The sequence below is a fragment of the Opisthocomus hoazin genome, chromosome 5 (assembly GCF_030867145.1).
Source record: "Opisthocomus hoazin isolate bOpiHoa1 chromosome 5, bOpiHoa1.hap1, whole genome shotgun sequence".
NCBI classification, from domain to species: Eukaryota; Metazoa; Chordata; class Aves; order Opisthocomiformes; family Opisthocomidae; genus Opisthocomus; species Opisthocomus hoazin.
In genome coordinates this window covers 17515463-17542549 of record NC_134418.1, presented here as the reverse complement: position 1 = coordinate 17542549, position 27087 = coordinate 17515463, and the positions used below count along the sequence as shown (strand labels likewise).

Sequence of the window (27087 nt, the reverse complement as noted above, 5' to 3'; positions counted from 1 at the left end):
GAGATCCCCTTAATGCAGTCAGTGGCACCTGGATGGTTACTCAGCTGACCAAGCGGGACACGGAGGTGTCTAGCACCATTTATCCTCTATAGTACTTTGCCTAACCTTCAGCTTGTGCTCCAGAGCACTGTTATGGCTTCAACAGGTGCTGCGTCACATTTGCCAGACCTGTGTAAATCTTTCAGATATCCTCAGTTTGGGTAAATGACTCAAGCTCAACGTGCTTATGTTACAGTGACCTGAGTAGCCCTCTGTACTCCACTGACTGTATTGGCCAGATTCCTATTGATTAAAGGAAGCTTAGACACTAATCACACATGAAGACACCTACAGTTACTTGCCTGAATCCAGAGTTCAGTCCTACCCAGTATGATTAAATAACCTGTTAACAAGTTAAAACAGAACTTGGATGGACCTGGGATTTTGCTTCTTAAACTAGAAACAGAACATTTTCAACCTATTTTTTTCAGTCAGTTCTAAATTAGCAGTTAAGAACCTTGAATAAAGGAATATACTGCACAACTACTGTGATAGAAGGCAATAGAAACACCCAGACAATTAGAAAAGGCTGGGGATACTGTCCTGTGTAAACCAGATTATCCTCTGTTTGATAGGGACTATAAATAACACAGAGCACACAAACAACTGGGCATATATTGAAAGGTGTTGTTTGGACGTGGTGTTCTCACGGCATCATTTCTTTGGGAGCTTCCTTATCATAAGGAGTCCTCATCTCAGCAAGTTGCTTTGGACATGTGTGTTGTTTCATAAATAAGTATATTTGCCAAATACGTAATAACAGGAGTTATGATAAACAGTGGCAAGTCAGAAAGCAAGGAATTCTCCATTACAGTTGGCAGATAATTTACAGACTTTGCACTTTGATCTCAACAGAGTAATTTTTTTCTGCTTTAGAACAGAGTTTTCGTGTAAGATTAGTGTGAAGTTTTTAAAATTCCTTTTTTTTTTTTTCTTGGGCCTAATTTTGTGGTGAAACAATACAACTTGTAATTAGTTAACACCAAACAGTTGGTGTTTCTCAGGAGGCAGCCAGCCTTGATGGATCAGGACACTTCTTGCATTTCTTTAAGCAAGGAAATACTTCTTATGAACTTGGCCTTCCCTCAGGACTTTCTGTAAGCAGAGAGCCTGGAAGCAACCACAGCCTGGAAAACTGAACAAGAGTGGAAAAAAAAAAAAGCAGGCTGTATCTCGTCACCACAGAGAAGACTATTACGTAAATCAGTCCAGAACTGGGTAATTCTGAGATGTCTTTGGAAAGTATTACTATGTCAAATCTCTAATGAGACTGAACAAACAAAAATATATACACCTAATTGACTCCATGCAGAGCAACAAATTAGAAACTGGAGATTAAAAGCTGGGAAAAAAATGCCTTCTCTTTGGATTAATATAGCATATATTTTTAAATTGCTAATACTGATCAATCTCAAAGCTTTCTTAGTATTTAGCCTATCTTTAGCAGTTTCAGACATCTTAGTAAATATTATGTATACATGGGTTCTTTCCTGCAGACACGAATAATACTTCTGAAAGACAAATTTTTAAGAAATTCTTCTACAAAATAATCATGGGCCATATCTATTGTACTGAAAAAAGAAGATGTAAACACAGTAATATTCAGCAGTTAACAGTAAGCTATATTTCCGGAGTATCTACAAAGAGAAGCCTATATTGTATTTTAAATGTGATAGGCTACACTACAAAACAATATTGAATAATGTAGTAAACTGAAAATTAGAATAAAGTTTTAAGAGTGAAGAACAGTAAGTGCTATTAGTGCAAATAAGGATCAGTTAATCATGGCAAATCAACTTAACACTTAGTTCGTGTTTCCTGAATTAATTAGATCAGCAGACTGAAGTTCTTCTATCCATATTCTCTGCTTTTAAGATGCTTTGCTTACAATACAGATTTTTTTTTTAATTTTTTTTTTCTACTGTGGTAATTATAAATACTCAAAATATATCAGACTGCTTTATTAAATGATGAACTCTGGAAATTTATCCTTAAGATGTTCAGATGCAGAGACAGGACTATGTCCTTGGAAAAGAATGCCAGAATCCATTCCAATCAGGTAAGAATATCTTACATCTTCCCTCTTCTATATATTCATCACAGACTCTGTGAGATGCACCTTCCTCAAAGAGTTCCTCAAGAGTTTCGCTTGATAATACATGAAGAGAGACATACTCCTTACGATAATAAAATTTAACTTGACAGCAGCTTTGTGTATCAGGATGACAACCAAAAAAGCCAAAGTCATTTTGTCTTAGAATTTCCATGTAGTGCTCATAAATACTATTCAAATACTTTCAACTCCTTTTCGCACTCTTTAGAGGACCATCTGGGATAATAATATTGTCTTTTCCTCAGCATAGATGGACAGATAAATAAATGAAGAATCATTTTATAAGGGCACTATGCCTACTTTTGTCCCTTCCAGGGAAGGCATGAACGGCTGCATTCTCCATAAAATGAATAATCTCTGCATTGCTTTCACATCTGGATAAGATTTTTGCTTTTATTTTATATGCACCAATACATGATCGTACATGTACAGATATATGCCACATAATTTAATTACTTAATGTACAGAATGGCTTTTCGAACACTTTGTAAGTGATATTAAAAAATCTAGTCTAACAGCAACACTAGAAATAGTTAAAAATCAACATTTAGTAATTTATCAAAAAAGAGAATTAGTGCTTCAACAGGATGTTTACATCATAAAACTGAAATAAACATAACATTGATTATTCTTGATCAGATACCCAAATGCATTCTTCTGAATCCTGCCTGTAACTTCCTAGAAAAATTTTTATCTAAGATTTAGTCTTGAAAATTTGACCAAATTTCAGTTTTGGAAACCATATAGAAATGCAAATACAGAACTTCGGATTAATGACACATACAACTGTATCAGGCTGATCTGATATATGGGAAATCAGAATATGGAAGATCCTTCAGGAGTCCAGCACTGAACCAGGTACAATACTAAAACGATACTCTCAGGTTTTAGACTTGGTATGTAAAGGATCCATGTCTGAACCTGCACGGAAACTGTGGAATTAACTATTCACAGGGATTGCAAATTATATCACTTGGAAAAAGATGACACAGTTTCCCACAGTAAGATTTGCTGTCAGTGACAGATCAAAAGCTTCCAAGTCTCTTACCTTTTGGCGGAAAATAGGACTTGCTTTCTGCTTTGTGAGGCCAGTCTACTACCAAAGGCCCAAATCGTCTGAAGCTAGCAGTAATTTCATCTAAAAACAGGTATAGTAGTTGCAATTAAAATAAAATACATAGCTCAATGAAAAAGTACTATCAAGCAAAGATCTTTGTTCCTAGCAAAAGTTCACATTTCAAGGAAAAAAAACCAACAAAATTTCCAACTTTCATGAACAAAAAACTTAAACAGACACATCTTCCAAAGTGTTAATATTTAAACAATATATTTCTGGTGATTTTAAGTTTATGTTTATTTTTTTACTGCTTAGTGACAGGAGCATTTCAGAAGCATACGGGCAGCTAAAAGCAGTGGTGAAAACTGGCGTGGTACTTCCTTAAATTCAGAATCTGTTTTGAATGCAATCAAAACAATTTACTGTTTAGTTATGTACAGTTAAGAGCTTTGTAAGTAGATACTCACACAATAAGTACCGCTACAATTAGAATGCTAGCAGTTTCCAATAGATACCATGCACAGATCAGGCACAGAAACTTCAAATTGGCTGTTTAGAGCCGCTTTTAACATAACCATGAATAGCCATGTTGTAAGATCTACTATGCCTCCCGCACAACTTCGTGATGTCTTTCTATTCCAGCCACTCCTTCCTGTCATTGACTGTGAGAACCTTGGCCTTGAGGAAAAAAATTAAATCACTCTAAACTCTACAAGAGTAGTACGTTATCAAACACAAATATGCTCCATTTCTTGCAGTTGCGTCCTGCCATCAGCATATAAACAGTCAGGAAAGAAACAAAATATATCTCCATGTGTCTTTGTTTAGCATTTGTATTAAAAAGCAACAGTGCACATTTGAATTAGAAGCTGAAGTGCACCAAAAAAAAGCTGAAGTTAAGTCCCTTAGTACACCGCAGGAGAGCATCACAATGAAGATGAAAGCAAAATACGGTCTTTCCATGTCTGAAAGTTAATTAACCACAGTCAGCTTATTTGGTTTGCAAGTTGCTCTAGGATTACAATGAACCTTGTCAAGGGGCTTCTGTTTACATTACAGAGCTAGCATGTAATTTACATTTATCTGCACAGGAGAAATCTAATATTAAACAGCACGATTACTTCGAATCTGCACTATTGTACAAAGCAATTCGAACTGCATCATGTAACAATCCGAGCTTCTGTGGCATATTCCATGTTCAGTGCATGACAGAGTGCTCTGCCACTTGACCTTCCTCTATCTTAGTTTCTCTATTTATGAACAGGAATAATATTAACCTTTCTAAACCACTTCTGAGATCTTCAGGTAATAGTAAAGTAGAATTTGAAATTCAATTACTCATAGAAGTTTTCTGTGAAAAGTGAATAAAGCAAGCACAGACGGAGGACACTAAGGGCTAATATATATCTGAAAGGAGTATGTAAGGTAAACAGGGGCACAAATTCCAGACGTCACATGGAACTCCACAATCTGCAAGTGCAGAATAAGAGACAACTGAACCATCTCAAAAACAAAAGAGATGGATAACATCAAATGATATTAAGCTCAACACATCCATCAGCTCTCATTAAAAATATACATAGTTGTGGCTTTTTACACCACAACATTATTTTGCTGGGTGGATTATTTCTACTACTTCCTTTAGTTGTTTTCAAAATTTCTCCTTCTCTCTCCCTCCAAACTTAGTTTGTTTAGTTTTCAGGCAGCTCACCTTCATCAATATCTGGTGGAAGACCTCCAACAAACACTTTCCGAGAAAAACGCTCAATTCGTTCTCCATTCTGGTGAGCTGAATAGCAGGTAGGTGAATTCAAGACTCCAACTTGATCACTATGACCATCATCCAGCAAACCATCATCTATTGGGAAGAGGGAAGAACGGCCTTAAAAAGAAAAGATAATAATATAAATTAAAATAATTTTGTTACAGTACATGGTTATGTAATTTTAGGGAATGGGGGAAGAGCAGTCTGGAAAGTAAAAGTGAAAATACCAAGATATTAGAAATGTACACATTAGTTTAAAGAAAAATTAAGAAAATGAAAAATGTATTAAATTTCAAAAAGGAAATTCAAGACTGCAAGCCAACATCGCTGTAAGCATAATACTTCATACTACATTACACTGTAGTTACTCTGCTGCATCCAGTAGGAAAGTAGTAATTTCTTTTTAAGTAAAGGGATCATATTAAGGGCTGCTTAATATGATCCCTTTACTTAAAAAAAAAATATATCATAAATAAATCATATTTTTAAGTTAAGAGATCATATTAAGGGCTGCTTAAGCTAGTTTCATTAGTCTGCCTTTGGTTTAGCTTCAAGTTAAATTGATAACTTCCACCATGTGAATGACTACTGCATGTCTAAAAATCTTACACTTTAATTGAACAGATGGAAACAGAAAAAACATGTACACAGCAAGAAGTTTCAAACAGGTATGTCTTCTCTTCTCTTTTAAAGATATCTGATGCCGATAATGTACGAACAGATTTAATTTCTAAGAAAGCAAAAGAGAATTTTAATCACTGTGCAACACGTAACACTTGAAAAATTAATCACAGTGCTATTTATCCTTCTGGCTCTCAAGTTTACCACAGTGTTGGAGGGAAGCCTTGTGGTGGTTCCTAACATGTGGCAATCTGCAGTAAGATTACAGTTATCCTGAAAAGCAAGTGTAAAATCTGAGAAGTTCACAGGATGGCTTTGAAAATGCAAACTGATCAAAACAGATGTATAGATGGCAAGAGGGAGTGAAAACATAGTATTACTTCCAACTTATTTCCCCCCTATTTCATATTTACAAATTTTAGAGAACTCAAAAAAAAAAAAAAAAAAAAAAGACTCAGAAGGCCAGGATATGCACCTGATCTTATTCAAACTTTCAGTCCTTTAGATTAGATTAGCAACACAAAGATTAATCACACAATGTTCGGGGTTGGAAGGGACCTCTGTGGGTCATCTAGTCCAACCCTCCTGCCGAAGCAGGGTCACCTACAGCAAGCTGCACAGGACCTTGTCCAGGCGCATCTTGAATGAGAAGGAGACTCCACAACCTCCCTGGGCAGCCTGTTCCAGGGCTCCGTCACCCTCAGAGGGAAGAAGTTCTTCCTCATGTTCAGACAGAACTTCCTATGCTTCAGGTTGTGCCCATAGCCCCTTGTCCTGTCACTGGGCACCACTGAAAAGAGTTTGGCCCCATCCTCCTGACACCCATCCCTAAGATCTTTATAAGCATTTACAACATCCCCTCGCAGCCTTCTCTTCTTCAGGCTGAAACCAGCCCAGCTCCCTCAGCCTCTCCTCATAGGAGAGATGCTCCAGTCCCCTCATCATTCTCGTAGCCCTCTGCTGGACTCTCTCCAGTAGCTCCTCATCTTTCTTGAACTGGGGAGCCCAGAACTGGACAGAGTACTCCAGATGGGGCCTCACTAGGGCAGTGTAGAGGAGGAGGAGAACCTCCCTCGACCTGCTGGAATTCGGTCTTTTAACTGCAAAAAGCCCCAAAAGAAACATTTTTGTGAAGCAAAAATCAATACCCCACATGACCATTCCTTCTCAAGTGTAATTTTTCCTGTTTCTCTCTCACTCATTTTTTAAATAATTACTAATTAATTCAACCACTTTTCAAAAACAAGCAAGAAAACAAAACAAAAAAACAACCTAGCACACTTTTGGGAAGCAAGTTAATTTTCCTTCTCAAATAGCCAGCTTCTTCCAGATTCAGCTACTGCAAATCCGTATATAGGAGCAGCAGGTCCCTGACAGCTGTGAGCCATACCGCAGTCTGTAACTTTCATCCCCTCTCAGAGGAGTATTACCAGGAAAGCCCCGCAGGAACACCTGCAGACACTGTGCTCATCAGCTCAGGGGGAGAGCAGTATGGAAGCCATTCACTTCCAAAAGACCACCTGAGAATCAAGTGCTTAAAGACACGGCTGGAGAACAGACAGCAAACATCATGACCAATAACCCATGTTGTGGTAATGCCTAATGACCCTGACTGGGTATCTAAATCCATAATAAAAATACAGTACATTAAAAGAAACAAATGAAAACACAACATGACAGAGAAGAACCAAACGTAACAGAATGTCACACGGATCACAAAATAAAAGCAGGACCACAGGACTGTACTAAGTAACAATAACATCTTTATGGCAGCATTCCACATTTATGTCTCAAGTAGGCATCCGACGGACAGGAGTACAGCAAATGCAGAAAGCTGTAGCAGGCTCCTTCTTTCCATTAAGAATGGCGATAATGCGTGTTTGAGAGTATGCCTAGGGGGGAGCAAGTGATGGCATCCTTGCTTCCTATCATCAGGATACATTCAGCAGCTAGATGACAGATCAGTAGTGTGCCTTTAGAAGCGGAAGCATGTAGGTGGTGCTCAATGGGGCTGAAAAGTGAGGAAGCAAGGGAGAAACAGAAAGTTCACACAGTTGGAAGAAGCAGCCAGGCAGATTCTTCTTGCAAATCATCTATGTAGACATAAGAGGAGCAAGATCGTGCTATGAAGACTGCAGCAGCTGAGTAATATTGATAGGAGTTTCAGTAACGAAGATTAATAAGAATGATCCAATCTTAAAGATGTTTACGAAGAAGTGGTAAAATTTTCTTACACAATCAAGAAAGGGGGATATAACAACGGATTTCTCAATTACTGATGGGAATGATGGAGAAGATGGAGCTGTTATCATAGTGTCAGTGAAAGGAAAAAGTGGCTAAAGAAATAAGACTTAAATTGGAAGAACTTGCAGGAAACTGCAACAGTGGAAATTTTAAGAATTTTCACTAACATATGAGAGTTATTCTTAATATCTTAAATCTACAATGACTGTCATTTAGCTGAGTTATCCTTACAAAAAGCACAGAGATTTGCTCTTTACCTGTGCAAGTCTCTATACCGCAGGAAAAAAGAAACTTAAGTGACTTAAAAACATGCCAGTTGTAGTAAACTTGTTGGCATTTGAATATTGACATAAAAGCATTTCATAGAATCATAGAATGCTTTGGGTTGGAAGAGACCTTTAGAGGTCATCCAGCCCAACCCCCCTGCAGCAAGCAGGGTCATCTTCAACCAGACCAGGTTGCTCAGAGCCCCGTCCAACCTGACCTCGAATGTTCCCATGGGTGGGGCCTCCACTACCTGTCTGCCAGTGTTTCACCACCCCCATTGCAAAAAATTTCTTCCTTATATCCAGTCTAAATCTACCCTCCCTTCATTTAAAACCATTACTCCTTGTCCTGTCACAACAGGCCCTGCTAAGAAGTTTGTCCCCATTTAAGTGTAGGGTTTTTGTTTTTCAGCTTTTGTTCTGTTTTTTTAAAAAAAACATAATTTATACTTCAGGAAGATGTCTCTTCGGACCATGACAATTATGTTTTTGTGTTTCTCTAAAAGTACTTTTTAGACAATTCCAACTTACCATATATACAAGTATATATAAGGGGAAAAAAATAACCAAAGAATAATCCTCAGAATAATTTATTTTTTATCCACAGACTAATGTTAAAATCTAAGAATGAGAATTTAAGGCTCTCTTCCCACTACAAATTCAGCCATCAGAACATGTTCTGAAGCAAAACTGGAGAGATCAGTTTTACTGTAACGTGGGTAAAGGTTTGCCAAAAGCACTGTAGCTCCTCAGAGAGCTAAGATGACATGGAGGACAATGGATTAACACAGAGTAACACGCGCTACATGACTCCTAATACTTTCTTCTCCCTCCACCTCCAAATGCCTCTCAGATGAAGAGAGCACAAAGGTAATGTGCTAGGCTTTCACATTTCTCCTGATGACTGTGAATTAAAAGGATAAGGCCTTTTAAACACTTGTTTCTTTTTGTTTTATGACAGTGAAAAGAATTAAGCAGAATCTGTGGGGAATTGTCAACAGATGATTGTACTGTTACACACACTGACCATGATCTAGATCATCGTTCCTTCTCTACATTCGGGCTACCAACTGTTACTTGGTTATGGACCAGGGCAGAGATCCAGAGAGAGACACGAGTGTATGTTGTGAACACTGGAAGCTATCAGAGATCGTGCTGGTTTTGCTGCACACTTTACATGGTCTTTTTAACAACCACATATAGCTAAATCAGTGTAGCTTTTCCAAGGTCACTGAGCATCTATTGGCTCACACTATTTCCAAAAGTTGTCTACTAGATTTCTTGTTAAATTCATGAAAGAAAGATGAGTTAGAAGAACAACTAGCAAAGTGTATAAAGGGGGCAACGACTGCAAGCAGTAGCATTAGCATGATCTAAATTATGAGTAGAACTACAGTGTTTTAACTGATTAAAGGATTTGTAATTTAAACTCTAAAAAGAGATCAATGATCATGACAATCCAGACTGAACCCCTCCTTCCCTCACACCCTCCATCTTCCCCAAAGACAACATGCAGATAAGCATTTATAATCAACAATCAGGATTAATCATAATGATCAGTAACAGCTCAATCAGAATTAATTGTACTGTAACAAACAGAAGTGAATTACCTCGTCTTCGCCCATAACTCCTTGCTGCATGCAAACAAAGGACAAATTGTAAAATGTCAAATCACTGTATCATGCCCACATATTAAAATATTTAAGGTACAGAGAACTATGTGGGTAAGTGATAAGTAAAAATCTGCACTGGTACTTGCAACTGCTAATTGTAGATGAGAATGCATTAAACTAAAGTCTCACTTAAATACCATACTATTTTACTACTAAATTGATGTTAGCACCAGCTGTAAAGAACATACTTTAAAATATTTCAATGTGTCTTTCTACTTGATCTTAACTTCATGTTAATTATGGATGCATAAATTATGCTAATTTTGTAATTCATCCTCACAAATGTGATTTGCATGTTACATAAGTGCCTAAATAACACACAGGGCACTGAAATTGTAAAAAGAAAAATATTACTTTAAAAAGCACATAGCAAGTGTTAATCACAGAAACATCCTGGTCCATGGAACAGTTTGTACAGTCCTTTGCAGTGACAATACAAACGCTGTAAGCCGTGACCTTCCTTTTTCATGAAAAGACCTAGCAGAAAATTAACCGCAAGGTTTTGTTTGACACAAAAGACTCCTTGTGGTAGCAAACAAAATCAGGGCACAAGTCACAAGAAATAGCATTGTATCAAAAACACTGCACAAAGGCAAAGCAACAATTTCTGACAGACTGCAAGTAAATCCAAGATTTTCCTAACTTGTGAGTTTTGCAAGATTCTTAAAGAGATCATGCTTAATAGCTACAGTTCAGACGACCATACTGATTGCTTCTCTGTCTGAAGGCTAGGAAACTAAGAATAGGCAGATTACTAATACAAAAACTATTAAGCTGCGTGTAATTTCTTAGTTGCATTTCCACAAAGTATTTTCAATTCCTGTTTCACAGACTCTGTATCTGAGAAGGATGACTTTAATCATTACAGCACTGTAGTTAAATACCCAAATAGAAAAGCATTACTATAAACCATAATGCTACAGCAACACTTATGAACAAAGATTACTGTGTCTTGGCATTATTGTTTTGATTTTATGGGGACTCCATACATACATCTCTCCCAAAAAACAACTGTGGTACTGAGACACTGAAATACACGCAGCCTCATAAACTCAGTGAATCGTAAATGTCATTCACTGTTCCCTTCTTTTATTACTAAATACTTATATCCTGGTACCTCCCATTTGCACAGGGTTTTCAAAAAATTTTAGCAGGTGTAATACTTTTATTTTCTTGGGTATCTTCATTCCTTCCTACTAGAAATTCACTATATTGCTTACGGAATTTTGAAAATCTCTGTCCTTGTTTTTCTTCCCTTGAAACTGCTGATTTGTTACACAACAGTCATTGTATTCCTATCCAACTTACGTTGAACTCACTTTCCAATTTATTTTCTTTCATCTGAAAGAATTACTATTGATGAGAACAGTCTTGCTTAAAGTTTTTCAGATCCTCCAACTTTCTACTAGTAAGCCAAAACAGAAAGCCCACTTTCCGAAAGAGACTCAGGTATCTAACTGAGTGGGAACACCTAAATTCAGATTTCCCACATGAAAAGAGAATCCACAAAACATAATGTGCTCTTCCATGTGATTAGTTCTCTCATTAGCTGCTGCTGCACAGGAAGACTAACGCCGAACTTCCGACTTGTTTTGTTCTGAGGTCTGGCACTTAGAAGACACGCAGCTCTGTGTCAGTGTTGCAGCATGTACCAATCTCTTCTGACTCTCGGCCAAAGTGACTCCCACATAGCACTAGCAGTAGCGTCACTACGCCCTCGTCTAACCCCCTATATGCCTTTTTTTTTTTCCTTCCACAAATAAAACTAGAGTAACCAGGGAAGACTCAAGGGCATCACATCCATAGCAACGACTGCAGTGCCATGTTCTCTCTCAAAGACTAATACACAAATGCATATTAATAAGCATCTTTTGGCACAAGCCTTTATAATCTTTCTTCTCCTCTGCCACTTCTGCTCCTTTCTGCCCACCAACCCAGCTCAGCTATTTTTTTATACTTTCATAGTTAAGACAAGCTAATATGCATAAAGATATTTCGTTACAGAACACTTAACTGTTTTTCTTGGTGCATTTAAACATAAGCAACAGTAATTTTATGAAGAAATTCAAAACAATTCTTGAACTGCTAAAACAACCCAGTGCAATTCAGCTTAAAAGGGTAGTTGCTGCAGTATTCTACATAAAGGGAAATTACAATGATGTACCAAAGTTATTTGTGTAGTCTTTGTTTCAGCAAAACAATGAAATTGGAGAAAATGGGAAAATTACTGTACTTGATGTCACATTATTTACCTTACTTGTACAACAAACCCCCTTCCCGATATTTATCTGTCTTGTCCATTTAGATTGCAAATTAGTTTGGGCAGAGATTTTCTCCCACTTTGTGTCTAGAAAAACGTGATCTCATTCTTAGACCATCTGTAGGCACTGCTGCAGTACATGTGATCATTAACATCAAAATGTATGGTTTCGCAAAAGCCATTGTTTTTTTCCTGTTTTTATCCAGACTTTAAGACACCAGTGGCTATATTATAGTTAAGTTGTTTTAATAACAGTAAGTACAAAGTCTTACTGTTATTAAAATATGATGTTAAAGCAAACACATCCTATCTTCATGAAACTTCAGTATTTTGATCTCTCCACATTACACGTATGTATACAAACCTTCTTTCAAAAGCCAGATACTACTTGTGAAAACAGTTCACTGAATCAAACTTCCAGTACATTGTGAGCAATGAGATTATTCATTAGATTCAATCAGAAATATTTCTGTATTTATTAAAATAACATGCACATAATGTTTTACACCTTTCAGAGCACATATTTATACAGACCACGTGGTCTGTATAAATATATATATTATATATATTTAATTATAGATTTAGCTATGCATACAGTTTTGTATATATGTGTGTATTCAATATATATATCTACATAATTAGTGCATATGTTTAGGTAAGTAATAGCAAGGGAGACAGCCCTTTGGGAAAGGCCAGACACCGTAGGCAAATAATTCATTTAAAACAGCAAAAAAGAAGAGATTAAACTTCTTCCTTCCTTCCTTCCTGATCTTGTTCAAAGAATGTCATACAGAAATATTTTTTGTATATTTTAGTCTATAAAGCTGGGTATCTTAATTAGCCAGGAATTCTGAAAGACTTCCAATGAGTGAGAAAGTACAAGAGATACACTTTTATTCTGGAAAATATAAATTAGGCAAAACACGCAAGAAGTATAATGATGCCCAATATAAATGAAGTCAAATAACCTTGGAACCTTCCGACATTAAGAGTGCTGTATATACAACACAGACATTCCCTTATAGTGAAAACCTTCTGTTTCTGTTGTATCCCTGAAGTTGCCTACTAACAATGATTAAATCTGTCAAAAAAATTAATACTTCCCTCTCTGCAACTTAAATCAGCTCAGAGACAGAAATATGAGACACAAGTAAATACACTTTTTGTGCATGTTTATCTAAGCTCAAGACAATATAAATATGACTTCATGTGTGCAATGCCATCATATAGATAGTAAATGTATCACTTCTATTTTATTCAGACACACATTTCAAATATATACCAGAGATCAAATATGTATATATTTAAGTAATTCAGTTGAACAACTGAGCTGAATTCAAATTATGTTGTATAACAGGGAAAACTACTACTAGACAAGCTTCCTGTATTTAAATATAAGTATGAAATTTATGATTGGAAGTGTCCCTGACATTCCTGATTTAATTATCAAATCGTGACACTGAAGTAATGAAGCCTTTTTCATTAATACCTATTTGCCATTTAAAGAAATCCGTAAACAATTATGTCAAAAATTTCCCAAGAGTCCAGACTAAAGCAGGTAGGTCCCTAATTCCCACTTTATTCTGTTGGATTTGGGTGCCTAACTTGCATTAAGATTTCTTTAGAAACCACATCTTTATAAATTTTTAGGCTGAAAGAGAGGGTTATGACCATTCAAGTTTCGCATGCCTGACAGACTACAGAAATCACAGAATCACAGAATAGTAGGGGTTCGAAGGGACCACTGTGGGTCATCTAGTCCAACCCTCCTGCTGAAGCAGGGTCACCTACAGCAGGCTGCACAGGACCTTGTCCAGGCGCATCTTGAATATCTCCAGAGAAGGAGACTCCACAACCTCCCTGGGCAGCCTGTTCCAGGGCTCCGTCACCCTCAGAGGGAAGAAGTTCTTCCTCATGTTCAGACGGAACTTCCTGTGCCTCAGTTTGTGCCCATTGCCCCTTGTCCTGTCACTGGGCACCACTGAAAAGAGCTTGGCCCCATCCTCCTGACACCCACCCTTCAGATATTTATAAGCATTTATTAGGTCCCCTCGCAGCCTTCTCTTCTTCAGGCTGAACAAGCCCAGCTCCCTCAGCCTCTCCTAGTAGGGCAGATGTTCCAGTCCCCTCATCATCCTTGTAGCCCTCCGCTGGACTCTCTCCAGTAGCTCTTCATCTTTCTTGAACTGGGGAGCCCAGAACTGGACACAGTACTCCAGATGAGGCCTCACCAGGGCAGTGTAGAGGGGAAGGAGAACCTCCCTCGTCCTGCTGGCCACACTCTTCTTGACACACCCCAGGATTCCATTGGCTTTCTTGGCAGCCAGGGCACACTGCTGGCTCATGGTCAACCTGTCGTCCACCAGCACACCCAGGTCCCTCTCCGCAGAGCTGCTCTCCAGCAGGTCCACCCCAAGCCTGTACTGACGCATGAGGTTGTTCCTCCCCAGGTGCAGGACCCTGCATTTGCCTTTGTTGAACCTCATCAGGTTCCTCTCTGCCCAGCTTTCCAGCCTGTCCAGGTCACGCTGAATGGCAGCACAGCGTTCCGGTGTGTCTACCACACCTCCCAGTTTGGTGTCATCAGCAAACTTGCTGAGGGTACATTCTAACTCTTCATCCAGGTCGTTGATGAAGAAGTTAAACAAGACTGGGCCCAGTACTGACCCCTGAGGGACACCACTTGTCACCAGCCTCCAACTAGACTCAGCGCCGCTGATGACAACCCTCTGAGTTCTGCCATTCAGCCAGTTCTCTATCCACTTCACCGACCACTCATCCAGCCCACACTTCCTCAGCTTCCCCAGGAGGATATCATGGGAGACTGTGTCGAAAGCCTTGCTGAAGTCAAGGTAGATAACATCCACAGCTCTCCCTTCGTCTACCCAGCCAGTCATGTCATCGTAGAAAGCTATTAGATTGGTCAGGCTTGATTTCCCCTTGGTGAATCCATGCTGACTACTCCTGATAACCTTCTTTTCTTCCACTTGCTTCATGATGGCCTCCAGGATAAGCTGCTCCATCACCTTTCCCGGGATGGAGGTGAGGCTGACCAGCCTGTAGTTCCCTGGGTCCTCCTTCTTGCCCTTTTTGAAGACTGGAGTGACATTGGCCTTTCTCCAGTCCTCGGGCACCTCTCCTGTCTTCCAGGACCTCTCAAAGAGGATGGAGAGTGGCTCAGCAATGACATCCGCCAGCTCCCTCAGCACTCGTGGGTGCATTCCATCGGGGCCCACGGATTTGTGGACATCCAGATCGCTTAAGCGATCCCTCACACAGTCCTCCTCGACCAAGGGAAAGTCATCCTCTCTGTAGGCTGCTTCTCTTTACCTCCGGGGCCTGGGATTCCTGAGGGCCAGCCTTAGCACTGAAGACTGAAGCAAAGAAGGCATTCAGTAGCTCTGCCTTCTCTGCATCCTCCGTCACCAGGACACCCGCCTCATTCAGCAGCGGCCCCACGTTGTCCCTAGCCTTTCTTTTGCTGCTGATGTAGTTGAAGAAGCCCTTCTTGTTGTTTTTGACATCCCTTGCCAGCTTCAATTCCAGGTGGGCCTTGGCCTTCCTCGTCGCATCCCTGCACGCTCTCACCACGTTTCTGTACTCTTCCCAAGTGGCCTGCCCCTCTTTCCACATTCCATGGACCTTTCTCTTCCGCCTGATCTCCGCTAGAAGCTCCTTGTTTAACCATGCAGGTCTCCTGCCTCCTTTGCTAGATTTCTTTCTCAGGGGGATGCATTGCTCCTGTGCATGAAAGAAGTGTTGTTTAAAGAGTGACCAGCACTCATGGACCCCCCTGCCTTCGAGAGCCCTGGCCCGTGGGATTCCTCCCAGTAGCTCCTTGAAGAGGGCAAAGTCAGCCCTCCTGAGGTCCAGGGTTTTGATCCTGCTTATCGCCCTGCTTCCTCCACGCAGGATCCTGAACTCAACCATTTCATGGTCACTGCAGCCGAGTCTACCTCTGCCCTTCACATCCTCCACCAGTCCCTCCTTGTTTGTTAACACGAGGTCCAGCAGCGCGCCTTTCCTTGTTGGTTCCTCCACCACTTGCATCAGAAAGTTATCATCGATGCTCTGTAGGAACCTCCTGGATTGCGCCTGCCTAGCTGTATGGTCTTCCCAGCTGATGTCAGGGTGGTTGAAGTCCCCCATGAGAACCAGGGCCTGTGACTGGGAGGCTGCTTGCAGCTGCCTGTAGAAGGCCTCATCAACCTCCTCCTCCTGGTCAGGTGGCCTGTAGTACACACCCTACGTAATGTCACCCTTATGAGCCTGTCCCTTAATTCTAACCCACAAGCTTTCAACTTGTTCCTCATTTGCCCCCAGGCCAAGCTCAATGCATTCTACTTGCTCCCTCACATATAGAGCAACTCCCCCACCTCCCCTTGTTGGCCTGTCTTTCCTAAAGTTTCTGTAGCCATCTATGACAGCATGCCAGTCATGAGAGTTGTCCCACCACGTTTCATTTAGCAAGTCCTGTACAGGAAGTTTAATAACTTCTGTTTGAAGTAAACCACCTTCTTTGAGAAGCACAACCAACTGCAGTATTTTTAAGATGGGAAGTCTAATAGTCCCTTGCTAAACTAATCAAATGGTGAATTATGTTTCAATAGCCATTAAAAAAATTCAATGCATTAAAACTATAAAAGGGAAGGAACGCCATAAGGGGGAAAAAACACCCTACACCCCAACAAACTGGATGCTTGCATTATTACTTGCTACTGAAAGGTTCTCTGTAAGTCGACAATTAAAGACATACTCAGGTAAACCCATTTCAAAATACCTTTTTCTGACTTTTGAGAGATAATAGTCATTAAAAATGCATTGCTTTTTTTACAGCTTGAGCTGAAACAGATATATAATTATCAGATATATAATTTATTAAAACACATAAATCAGCTTTTCTTTGGCTCATTTCATTAATTTAAATAACGAAGACTGTAAATATTAATATTAGGTACAGTTCAGTAAGTACACTTTAAATGAGCTGGAAAAGATCTATCATTTAAGAGGAAAAACTAGCTAAAAATAAGTTTTATTCAGAAGTGCTTAAACAGGTTGAGGAATTCCAGCCTGGCTCATGCCAGAACCTTACTGGGATTCAGAGATACCAGTTCACTAAAATCCAGCCAAAGAAAATCCAGCAAGTATCATGATCCAGCATTAAGTATTAGTGCGCACACTGATGGGCTCCGGATCCTTAAAAATGCTGGTGCTTTTCTTTCATGAAGGTCTGGTGTCCTTGCTCCTCCCTGTAGCAACTACAACACTTAACTGAGAAAGCGAGTCCTTCTGGACTGAAACGTGAGTCTCTGGATTACCAACTCTCCTCTTCCCTATTCCTCCCTTCACAGCACCAACTACAGGGATACTGGGAAATGTTAGCTGGAATTCACTTAAGCAGAGAAGGAAACTGAAGTCTACAACTTCACTGGCAAATGTTCAAGCTGTAATTCTCATTACCGCACATTTTCAGGAAACCCCTCAATTCTTGCTAATAAAGAAAGGTTGTGCAGAGTCTGAGCAGCTGGAGCTTCCCAGAAGGTATTCCTGGTGCTTTGGTTCTTGAGCCATCCAGAGTTCAGTTTAGCCACTCCAACCTGAGGTGGCTCTGACGTGATCGCACTGGACTGCACTGACAGGTACATGCTAGAAAGCTTAGATGTCTAAACCAACTCTCCGAATTAAATTCTCAAGGGCACACCAAAAAATTAGGTGTTGCAGAACCTGTCTTTCAGATACTCGAACTGTTATTTTTATCTCACCTATTGAAGGCTGGAAATAGTATTGCAGCTTTTAAAGAGGACATCAGCCACATTAAACACTAAATTCCAAACCACAGTGGAAACCCCATCAGCATTAATAACAAAACTAGATATTCGTCAGTGCATATTCCGTCTCTGTGGTAAGGTTCTCGGGACAGACTGGTACCACTGAGATGCATTTTTCCAGTGTCCATGATAATAGCAAAAAACTTTTTTCCTAGATATTCCATAGAGTAACAATGCCTCCCACATGCTCTTTTAGCATGTAAAACCATAAAAAGGGAAGCTCACCATTTGACGTATTAAAACAAACAAATTAAAAAATTACAAATTTCTTACACTGATTGCATTGAAGTATTTCACAGTTGCTCATAAGACTGTTTAGTTTTTAATACTTTCCCATCTAATACTTCATTATAAATCAGCAGATAACGACAACTGCACATACACTGCCTGAACAAACCAGTTTGCAGAACAATTCTTATAGTTGTGGTCAAATACAGAACGTTAACTGTTGTAATGCTGTAACATCAAGCACATCGATACTCAATGTAATTTCCGCCCAGGAATCAGGATTATGGCCTGAGTGGGCTAAAAACTAATTTTCTTTCAGTAGTTAAGTAGCCATTTTCACTTACCAAAATAGTCCATTATGTTAAAGAACTATTCAATACCAAAGGACCTAATTCTTCAAATGTCAGTTGTGCAATAATTTCCTTTACAAGTATAAAGCTAAACCTCAATTTCCTTAACATTTTAAGCATTTACTCAGTGTTACACAAGGGTGAGTATGTATTTTTTACATTTTATACCCATTTGCACAAATGTAAATGACTGTGCAGAAACATAAGGCAATTAAAAAAAAAAGATATCCACAGAACCACAAACCTGAAATAACTATTCTGACTGTATTTTTTAATACTTAGGTCTTTAATGGTAACATTTTGACCCATCGTGTCGATGACAAAAGCGTACTTGCTTTGTGTACAACAGCTTCCACTTCTTCTAATCCAGAGAAGCTGTGTCTTTATAGTTCTAATTTTTCCCAATGTAGAAAACATTCATGTGCAAAACCCCTGATTTATTATTGACTTAGATGGATTACCAAGCTCTACTTCCTTCTTTAGCCTCGAACAAAGGCTAAAGTTCATGCCTTCACTGAGTAGCAGATGTTCATGAAGTTTGACCTACTGGCAGAGGAACATGAACATGAACTCTAACTTCAGTATATTTCGCAGTTAGAAATACATTTGACAAAGCCAGTTCCAAAAAAGCCAACAAAAATAAAATGGTATTTCACATAAGTGTAATAGAAGTATCTAGTTCAACCTTTATTTACACCATAGCAAAAAAAAGCCTTTCTGACCGCCTTATTTTTCGAATTCCTGTATCTGTATAATAGATTTCTAGCAGATCTTTGGAGAACGTACCGCTGGTTTGCTTGAGAACAAAAAAGAATAGTACATCGTTACGAGCATTTCGGATTTCAAATAAGCTAGATATAATGAAAGGCTGTTGCAAGATTAGCTCTTGCCATTCAACTCTGAAAAAGGGCAACAGTCCCATCAGTGTTGAAGACTAGAGGGAAGTAATTCAATAACAGAATATAATAGTACAATTTTATACCACCATGTCAGATTTAAGCTAAGCTAGAGATAATTAGAAACTGTTAGAAGATTAGCACTTACCATTTAACATCAGAAGATTGTCAGTCCCTGGATGTGGATAACTCAAGCGACCTTAAAAGAAAACAAAAAAACAAAGAACAAAACAGAATAAATGCAGAGGTATCAGCTATTATGCTAGGAAAAAATAATGAAAAATCACTGCTTAGAATTTAAATATAAACCATATTTCCAGTTTCCCTAAGGGAAATAAAGAGCTAATATTTAACTCCAAGCACATTAACCAACAATACCCTTGACCCAAGTTAAAGCTGACAAGAACAGACTTCTTAACCTTAATTCTCTGGTCATAAGATCTGCAATGTGCTTTGGGATCAGCTCCAATAGGATAAAGCCAGTTTTTGTTTCATGACACCCAGAAATAGTGCTGACTGCTTTAGTCTTCTCTTTCATAGTGACTGTGAATAACTGTACTATGCACATTGCTTAACAGAGTGGCATTTCTACAGCTTAGTGCTCCTCTACTGAATCAATTTAAGAAAAATCGTGTTAATAGGAATTAAAGCATTAAAATTTTATTAACCAATTTACGACTCTATCTTGGTGTATTACATATAACCATTGTATGTAATATTTTTTCAGTAGATCTGGCAAAACTAGACTACTGGTTTATCTACAGAATTAACAAGATTAAAGAATGACAGATAACGTTTCCAACATTTTATATTGAATAAAAATTATATTAAACCTTCATATCCTGATGTTAGAATTTTTCAAGTATTGCATTTTACTACGTCAATGGCATGTTATACTTTAACAGTTAAATGAATGGTTTAAAATGCACAGCTGAAGTGTCTGTTCCCTACAAATTCCTTTTTATTAAAGGAGACATTTTCTGTTTACAGGAAGCTGCAAACATACCAGTAGCGCACACTGACCTAGAGAGACATTTACAATAGCTGCTGTGTTTGGAAAAAAAGTGTGCTTTAATGTGCAAAAAAACTACACTTCCCTCTATCTTGCTATTAAAACATACTTGCTTGCTTCTAATCCGTAAGCATATATAGAAAAAATACTGTAACTTAAACATTTAAATCTATTGGAGGAAAACAGAATGTTTGTGGAGGCATAAAGAAGAATCCAGTCTGGAAGCAATGGGTGTTTAGAACTCACACAGGTTTAAAGGGGAATATATATGCAGATGGCTTGCAAGATGTAAGTATTAGTAAAACACTGTCATGCCCTAGTAAGGCTTGCTCTTTCTAAAAAGAAACACAGAGGAAAAAAAGGAAAAAAAAAAAAAAAGAAAGAAAACCAAATCACCAATCCATATATTAAGGTTGTCTAACAATTCCTATTATACACTGTCGGATTTCTTTCCCCCTACTGTTGGTAAACCCACGTGATTCGCAGGAAGACTGCAAATTTTTTGAAACAGTATTCTTGTGTCCCAAGGGACACTTCTGGGGTTAAATAAAAAAACTGTTTGCTGAAAATCTGTAAGTAATAGGGTTTCAGTTTTGCTCTTCCCCTTTAGGAAACCAACGTAACAATTTTCTACCAAAAACTATAGAAAAAATTATGAACTCTTACACACAAAACTTCAAAATAGCAAGATTAAGATAATTTATTTTATTCAGCCTCATTATTAACAAGCATTGTGGCAAAAAGATTTTCATACAGCCACGTACTATTTTTCTTCCCACAGATTTCATGATTCTAAGAATGGATGGTATCAAAACACCTGCAGATTAAGTAGGAACTCTTTGCTTTGGAATTTGAAAGTGTGGAGAAAGTGATCAAGGGCAAGGGCAGCCTCCTGGAAGAGGGCAGCTGAATGCCACCGAAAAGGACTCTTCTGTCTTCTCTAACTTCTACAGAATGTTTGAGCAGGCTTAGGCAAGATAAAACAAAAATCTTTGCAGGAGCCTCTGTCTTCACATTCCTTACGTTTAAGATGTCCAGTTTTAACATACAAGCCAATTTTTCTGTCATGCTGAACACTTACAACTATACCTAATGTTTACTGGAACTATAAATATCCTGCCCTTCTAGTAATGCATGCTGTTAAAACAGGAAAAATTAGAAACAAGGCATCCTGAAATGGCAAGCTGGGAGCTGCTACTGGTTTGCTCAGCCTGGTATATAAAACAAGTCACTTTGCTTTACTTCTTAGTTCTTTGGTCTGGGAAGGTTGTACTCATTTGCCTAACAGAGAGGATTTTACAGGATTATTTACTGTCACCAGCATGTTTATATATGGAGCTACAGAAAAACCTGCAACAATACGAGCTGTTTCTCGCAAATCAGAATGCTTTATCTATCTGGAGTAACAACAGAAATTGTGAGAAATTATTGTATCATCTTGAACCTCCTCGAGTCTGTGGTGACAGGCCTTCTCCCTGTCTGTATACATTTATCTTCTGTTCCTATTCAGCAAGGGAGACAAAAAATACATTTTTTTCTGTAATTACTACAGAAAAAGAGATCAGATTTAAGGCCTAGTAGGAGAGAGAAGCCCACCAGTGTCAACACCTGGAGAGGAAAACTTTTTTAGAAGATAATAAATAGTGGGTTTACAACTACGGTTTTGCATTCTTTTGCGTTTCCCCTTACAGTTTCACAAATAAGCTGCATCTGAAACATAGGTGTAAAACTGACAAAGTTGAAATAATAAAGCACTCCTCATTACGTAGTGGGGAGCGAGTGCACTAAGAAGCTGGGCCCACTACTGCAGCGTAAAACCTATGAATCACACCAATACAAAGAAAATCAATCTTGCTGTGTTATGGAGATGAATTGCTAGCTCAGGTAATGCATGATTTGAGGGTTAGAAAGGAAAATGAGTAACACCATATTCAGTACACGTACAGCTATACTGATACTTCTTTTAAGTCTTATTTACATGGTTATTTCAGTGAAATCATACATTGTATTGTTGCATTTTGGTGAACTTGCATTTACTACCTTGACTTACAATTAAAAACTTTTTTAATGTAGAAGGTTTGCTTACTTTTTCAAAATAAAATCAGTGCTATTTGATACATTAGCTTAGGTTCACAATACTCTGTTGAGCAAAATGCAGTGCTTCTACGGTGTCCACCTGAATTTAATGATATACATAAATTCAGAATACTGCCAGCATGGAACTGGGTACCAGGTCAGTCTCATACAGAGCTCAGATTACACTATTTTTTAACAGATTATTCTAGTTAAATGAACATACACAATACTAAACTTCATCATGTTACCACTAATTAATAACTCTCATGTATCATGGCTATATTCAAAGTAGTATTACTAAGGAGAAGCAGGTATGTTTGACATTTCTTATGCAACTAGAGTTCTATTGATTTTAGCCCCCCTCTTGCCTTTCCAAGGGTGATGAATGTTAACAGAACTGCCTGGTCTGTATTTCTCACAATGTATTCTTCTGTAAGGACAAAAAAAAAAAAGAGCTTGCAAATAAATTTTGGTACTCCAGTTTATCCACTAAATCCAGTTAAAAGTCTTGCTAATCCAAATCATGAGGAAAGAGTAACAAACGTAGTTTTAGCTACATTTCTGTAATCTCATGTTACTAATATGGGCAATGGAAACAGTTTTTTTTGTAAGCTTCTTCTGAGCATACAGATGCTGTGCTTACTCACTTTTCATTTGAAGACAAATTCGTATCTGTATTTGGAAATACGTACCTTCTATTCCTATTTAACTAAACTGTTGGAGGAATCCCTATGTCTTAAAACATTTTGGACAGATTTAAGTGTAACGACTGCTTTAAACATTGCTGACTCACAGATTCACTGATATTTCATGTCTACTCCTCTGCCTTTTCTTGAAGCAGTCTTAAATGGTTAAATGAAGAGACTGAGAATTACAAATTCCTTTCCCATATTCCTCCTTTCAAGGGATCTCCTGACTAGAAGAAAAAAAAGCTTCCAAGTTAAGCTTTTCCCAAACTACTTTACAGAAGAGTGAATGGCTGAGGACTGCAGCAGTTTCAGAAAGCTCAGTTTTTGCATCAGCATAGTTCAGACAACAGCACAAACCTATGTTTTGACATCAAGTTACAGAAAGCCTAGATACTATACTTTCAAACTCTTGTGTAAGAATTATGTAAGTCATAATGAGGCCAAATGTGCTGTCTCTGATAGCTGATCTATTTAGGCAAATCAGTCTATCAGTCTTGAATAGATTCTTTCATCATAAAAAGTTTCTGTGGCAGAAAGAGGAAACAATCTGTATGTACCATTTCAAAGCCTTTTATACGACTAATAGGAAAGTTTTTCCTTCCATACTCTTTTTGTTCAGCCAGAGAAACTCTTCTCTGAGTGCTGTTTGAATTACTCTAGGAAGTAACTGCATAACTTCAAATTTTAGAGCTTCAAAACACAAAAAAAATAAAAACAAATTTCTTTGAAAACAAAAGTTACTATACGCAAAGAAAGAAAATGTTCTCTACTGTGTTGCTGAGTCACCAACGCTTTTCTTTTTACTTCACTAAGCATGTGCCAGCAGGTTGCTTTTACAAGAAAGATGTGTAACAGTTGAGAAGTTCAACTAAACAAATTTAAAGGGAAAATAAAACAAAAAAAAAAGGCAAGACAGACTTCTAAGTGCATCAAGTGATTTTTCCCCGCAGATAAGCCACATAACAGTGTTTTATTAATTATAGCTAAAAAAAAATATACTTGCGTAACTGTTCTAAAAAATTTGGTTTGCCCCTCACAAAGAAACGGAAGAGAACTTAAACAAAGTTACACAGGATCACAGAATGTTTGGGGTTGGAAGGGACCTCTGTGGGTCATCTAGTCCAACCCTCCTGCCGAAGCAGGGTCACCTACAGCAAGCTGCACAGGACCTTGTCCAGGCGGGTCTTGAATATCTCCAGAGAAGGAGACTCCACAACCTCCCTAGGCAGCCTGTTCCAGTGCTCCATCACCCTCAGAGGGAAGAAGTTCTTCCTCATGTTCAGTGATAACTGAGAACTGTGATTCAGAGTTAATATTCCTTCTTGTTACTCCTGCTAATATAACGATGGCTAATGCAAGTTCAGTACTGTCTTACATCAAGCTTGCAGAGCTCTAAGAGTTGCTCAGGAAATCAAAATGAATTGTAGACTGAGTACAGTATCAATACTTGTTCCTTTACAAAAGACAAGCCCTTAAATTACATGGAAAACACCTTAGTCTTTGCTAGAAAGATGTTTAAAACAGTGGATAATAAATTCCATTATATCACCTGCTTCTCAATTCCAATACATATTCCATGCAAAACATAACCATTTTTTCTAAGTTTTTTCCATAATCTGTTTTAGCCCGTATGTATTGGCTCTCCTGTTTCTGAAATGTCTAGAATCCAAGTTTTCTACATCTTGGTGTCAAGAAGCATCGATATTTGGGGGAGGAATAAGGAAAAACATGCATCTACACAAGAGATATGTCTGGAAAAGAGTTATACTACTAATACCCGTGTGTTTCTGGCTATCAATGTGGTAATTCTCTCAAAGTAGTTTTAAGGGCGATTAGAAAAATAAAAAGGGTATTTAAGAACAGTGATGTAAAAATGAATTAATTTAACTTCTATTAATTTTTACTTCAGTTTATATTCCACTGATTGCATGGGGTAATCTTAAACATTACTTAATATCTTATTATGAAATGCATGTCAAGAAAGCTGCATGGGAAAGATTAGTTTTAATACGATCTTTATTTCTGCTGCACTGACTAGTGAAGTGAAGCATCTATTCCCTATTAATCTACCTTGAAAAAATTTCTTATTGAAAGCTAAAAATTACTTCTTTCATTTGATCATGTCTGTAGTAATGACTAAATTTTGTCTAAGTGCAGTCAAAACTATCCCTCTTATAAACAATTTTTTGGCAGGCATAAACAGCGTTCAGTGAATCATATCTGAAATAAAGTTTTTTCAAGTTCATGAAAGCAAAAGTGGTGAAATTCGACTTCCTTCTACAATGGATCTTGAAACACAAAGCTTAAAGCTGTGAGCTAGTACACACAGTGTCTGTTCTGCACTGTGCAAAATCTGAGACAAGATGCTTAGTCATACTCCAGATATTGTAAGCAGCTAAATCTGAAACACGTGCTTAAAATTCCAGGGACTTTCATTTTACTGCTGTGGTCAGATATAAAAGATGCATTGTTATAGAGTGCTAAGATTTACTTAAAAACTTGTCATAAAATCTTCTCTAGTTACAAAATATTCTTTAGTTACAACAAAGTACGTTATATGTCAAGAAGAACAACAAATAACACTAATATTCTTAATCCTGTGCATTCTGCAATCAAACATGATGGGTTCTTAAATGTCAGATTTTCTGTGGTGAAAGGAAAAACCACAGAGACTGAAACAACAAAATTAGTGTTGCATGGTTTGCAGAAAAAGTTAAAATTGCTAGGAAATCACAGAAATGCCAACTAATGATGACTAAACAGAGGAGGGGTAGAGAGGAACTAAAAGGCTACTCTAGGATGTGATTTCTTCGCATTTTCAGTCAGTAGGGAGCATTTCTCATGTCTTACTATGAATAATGTGGCCATTTCAGTTGAAATAATAAATTCCAAAGAGAGAAAATATCTTAATCAATCAATTTAAATAACAGAACACAATTACTCTATTTAGATTCAGTTGGCATGTGCATTGTTCTCTGGCACTCGAACAAAAAAATGGACTTCCTTTGAATTCATCAATATCTATGGCTTCCGTCTGTTTTAGTTCAAACATAAAACTTAGCAGAATTTTCACTGCGAGAGTATGACGGTGAAAGTGTTAAAAAAAATACCTCTTAACTGTAGACTAAACTGACATACTCATGTCCCTAGAAAGCACAGGACAACTATGGAACCTGGACTGAGTTTTTTGAAAGTGTCTATGTATAAACCCATTTCACTTTAAAATCTTAAAGCTTTGTCTTGTCTTATTCTCACTGAAAAACTATTATTGGAAATATATCGTTTTCATCTGTTGTATCATAATGAAATATGAAGAGATGGATAAAAATAAAAATGTGTCTCTTCTGTGCTCACAGTGTCTCTGAAAACTCTTCTGCATTATAAAGCCAACATGAAAACAGCAAGATGGGGAACAAAGCAACCACTTACATTTGTCATGTCAGTGTGCACAGAAAAAAATGAAGAAATTGATTGGTTGTGAGGAATGTGAGAGGTGCCACTGACAGTATATTGTGACAGAAGATCTGCATTCTCTAATTTTATGCCTAGCAGCAGCTTTATCTTTCAATATCTTTCCTGTTGGTGGATTTAGGTTCAGATAACCACAGGAATATTAGTTACCACCTGAGTGTGGCAAAGTGAAGCAACAAGGCTTTGAAACATGGATGATCTAACTAGTTACCTTGTCTTTGATGACACACACATGCTTTTAGTCCACAGCACTTACCACGGGGCTAACTGTTCACAGGTGTGTGACTTAGTAATGCTTTGTAAACATCAGAATAGAAACAAACTGAATTCCATAATGGATTTAAATGATAAAACTGTTAAAACTGGAATTAATCCTCTGTAGGCAGTAAGAAACAAGAGATCAGATTTAAGAACATCTAAGAAAATTTAATTTCAGCTTCCATTCTACAGCATAGAAAAACTAACTGGCTAACTAAATGCCACCTACTTACTGATGCTT

The 27087-nt window shown here is 38.1% G+C and overlaps 1 protein-coding gene across 2 annotated transcripts in view; it reads right to left on the bottom strand.

Moving 5' to 3' along the window:
- Positions 1-27087, bottom strand: part of CPEB2 (cytoplasmic polyadenylation element binding protein 2) — a 58627-nt gene that overhangs the window by 14932 nt on the left and 16608 nt on the right. The window contains exons 4-7 of one of the 2 annotated variants that reach the window (XM_075420557.1): positions 19489-19539; positions 9716-9739; positions 4921-5091; positions 3201-3290 (exon numbers count right to left, since the gene is read on the bottom strand). In XM_075420557.1, coding sequence (XP_075276672.1) covers positions 3201-3290; positions 4921-5091; positions 9716-9739; positions 19489-19539 — 336 coding nt within the window. The remainder of the gene's footprint in view (positions 1-3200; positions 3291-4920; positions 5092-9715; positions 9740-19488; positions 19540-27087) is intronic. The other variant, XM_075420558.1, reaches the window with a different exon arrangement.